Source organism: Gavialis gangeticus, unplaced genomic scaffold, assembly GCF_001723915.1.
Source record: "Gavialis gangeticus isolate Ggan-Ray unplaced genomic scaffold, GavGan_comp1, whole genome shotgun sequence".
In the NCBI taxonomy this organism is placed as follows: Eukaryota; Metazoa; Chordata; order Crocodylia; family Gavialidae; genus Gavialis; species Gavialis gangeticus.
Genome location: NW_017729018.1, coordinates 9,058,542 through 9,061,515, shown reverse-complemented (window position 1 = coordinate 9,061,515; position 2,974 = coordinate 9,058,542). Strand labels below are relative to the sequence as shown.

Below are 2,974 nucleotides of genomic sequence, written 5' to 3'. Positions count from 1 at the left end.
CCCCTTCCACTCCCCTCCGTCTCCGCACCCTGCTCCCCCCTCCAGACCCACCCATGCCCCGTCCCAACCCTGTACTCTGCCAGGGCTGGGCTGTGGGCCCCCACACCCCTGGCACAGTGCTGCCCTCCCCTCTCTGCTCCAGATCGAGACCATCCAGCAGGGCACGGAGAAGCAGGTGCAGAGCAGCCAGGACAAGCTGCAGGCTATGTGGGTGCGCCACAGACAGGAGCCGGGTGATGAGAGTGGGCCAGGGGGCAGCCAGGAGGCCGCGGGAGGTGGCACCCCTGCACTGGAGGTACTGGGCCAGGCAGCTGGGCTGGACACCCCCCCCGGCAGGCCGCAGCAGCACTCAGCTCTGCCCTGTCCCTCGCAGGTGGAGACCCAGGCCCTGGCCATATCCCGCAACCTGACCCAGGAGCTGCAGAGCACCTACCTGAACCTGATGGCCAGTGCCCAGGGGCTGCCTGCCAGCCTGCAGGAGAAGATGCAGCAGGTGCACCAGAGCATGGCTGAGCTGCATGCCTTCTTCTCCTCTGCCACCTCCTTCCAGGACCTGTCCAGTGCCGTGCTGGCCCAGAGCCGCGAGCGCGTGGCCAAGGCCTGGGAAGCCATGGATGAGCTGGTGGAGTTCCTGGTGCAGAACCCGCCGGTGACGTGGCTGATGGAGTCGCTGGCTCAGGATGGGCAGCCGGGGCAGGACGAGGGGGAACGGCGCGACATCCTCCGTGTGCTCAAGGACTATGAGCCTCAGGACTGCGGGGACTGAGACAAGGGGCAATGCCCCCTGCTCCAGCTGTCCCCAGCCCTGAGGCCTGTGCTGGTGACTTGTGATGCCCGGTGCCCCTCATTCCCTGGGGCCACACTCGCCTCTGGGGCTTGTCCTCAGCACAGGCCTGTTCCCTCATTAATAAGTCACTGCTGCAGGATCCTGCTGGCCTTGTCCTTGGAGAAGAGTGGGGGTGGGTGTGGGTCTTGCCTGCAGGGAGGAGCTGGCATCTGCAGCCGAGTGACTGGTGCCACGTAGCCACGAGCTGGTTGACATGGTGCAGCCACCACTGAACTGTCCCAGGCAAGAGCGCCAGACAGGAAAGGACAAACACCAGGCTCAGTCTCATCAAGGCCAAGTCCAGAGGGCACATCCCGGTCCCAGCGCAGTGCAGGGGTGAGTGTATGTGACCATGAGATGTGTTAAGGGCCATGATTTAACTCGCCCTCCTGGCCTTCAACTCAGTGCCGCTCTGCCCTGGCCCTTCAGCCAGCCCAATGCATGTAGGTGTGCATGCGTGTGTGTGTGTGTGCGCATGCATATGTGCATGCATGCGTGCACATGCATGTACAAGAGAGCCTGGAGCTCACTGGACTACAAGTTCCCAGAAAGAAAAACAGCTACAGAAGTGAGCGCAGCCCCGAGGCTCCTGCCACGTCCATCTTGGCTGCAGCCCAACTCAGCTCGAGGCCCCCTCTCCTCACCCTGCCCTGAGCACTGCAACAAAGCCACTGGCTAGCAGGACCAAAAGTGCAGAGGCAGGGGAAGGGGAGGGCGGGGTCTCACCCTGTTCATATCACCAGGGATTTGGCCCAGACCCAGGAGACTGCAGCTCCTGGCTTTTCTGCCAGGAGGGGGTAGAAAACCCAGTTTCTCAGGGCAGGCAGGGGCAGGGTCTCAGCAAAAGGAGATGGACCCATCTTGATGGCCATTGAAGGTTGACTTGATGGACCGTCAAGTCAGCCTTGGAAGGCAAGGGATTAATTGTTGGCTTTCCCACTGGCGCCCTGTGCCCTTGGCCATGTCCCTTGTCTTGTGAAATGAAGAGAATGGGTGAAGAGTGGAAAAAGCACTGCTTGCTTGGTCCGTTTAAAACCTACAAGCCCCTCTGGGAAGGCTCAGCCTGGACTTAAAAGCTTCTCCTGTCTCAATACCAGCTGGAGCAAAAGGCAGTACGACAGCTCTGCCCACTAAAGGGGGCAAGTCAGGGGAGAGGGCACTGCTTCAGGGCAGCACGCGCTGCTTCTCCAGCAAGGGGTGCGGCTGTGCAGACCCATCCCCTGCACCCTGCTGGCAGGACCTCTACCCCAGTGGTTCTTGGCCTGGTTGGACTCCAGCTCCCCAGCCCAGAACATGCCAGCTCTTTGCTCTCACTCATTTCTCAACAATGGAAAAATACCAGAGCCCCTCATCTACGGGAAAGAGCTCAAAAGACAGCGACAGGCAGAGCAGTTCCCACAGCTCATTCCCCTTGGGAATCATCAGGTGCATCTTGGAAGCCACATGTAGGTGCTTGCACCTTGCAGCGCTCATAGGAAAGGATTGCACAGGGGCCCGCTTGGGAATCACGGTTCTCCCCCTCACCCCATGGAGGAGAGTAGAGAACTCAAGTAACCTCCACAGAGCCTGCCCCGTGCTAGCTGCAGCTGGGCTGGTGTTCACAGGGTCAAAGGCTCCAGGCTTTTATTTGGGTTTTGTTCATAGAAACACAAGGCAGCTGCAAGAGGCCCACGCCCCTAGGCTGCCACAGCTGCCCCAAACTGGCAGGGTGCTGAGCACAGCTGGCACTGGGACAAGGCCACGCAACGCTGTGCTTGGACTGCAGGGCAAACAACAGGCTGACACATGGCCTCCTTGTCAGCTGGGCAAGTCTTTATTGTACAGGTACAAAAGCTTCAGATCCTTGCAAAAAAAAAAAGACAGGCAGACAGACAGAGACAAACAGATCCAACCCTGCTGGCTGCCCCTGCTCCCCCGAGCAACAGGTATCCCTCACCTCCAGCCCCCTCTACAGCCAGCGGGATATCCCTAGAGAACGCTCCGTCCTCCTGCTGGAGGAATGAGATGCCGAGAGCCAAACTGGGCATCTCTGGCAGTCCCATAGACGTCACAGGATAGGGCCGAGGGCTTCAGATTGGGGGAGCACAGGGTTCTGGCTGCTGGGATGGCTTCTGCTTACAAGGTTGGGGGAGCCTGACCTGCACAGCA

General features: G+C 60.1%; 1 protein-coding gene across 1 annotated transcript in view; it reads left to right on the top strand.

The window, feature by feature from the left end:
• Positions 1-766, top strand: part of LOC109294693 (perilipin-3-like) — a 12,187-nt gene extending 11,421 nt beyond the window's left edge. The window contains exons 4-5 of the mRNA XM_019513141.1: positions 143-295; positions 374-766. Coding sequence (XP_019368686.1) covers positions 143-295; positions 374-766 — 546 coding nt within the window. The remainder of the gene's footprint in view (positions 1-142; positions 296-373) is intronic.
• The last annotated feature ends 2,208 nt before the right edge of the window (positions 767-2,974 follow it).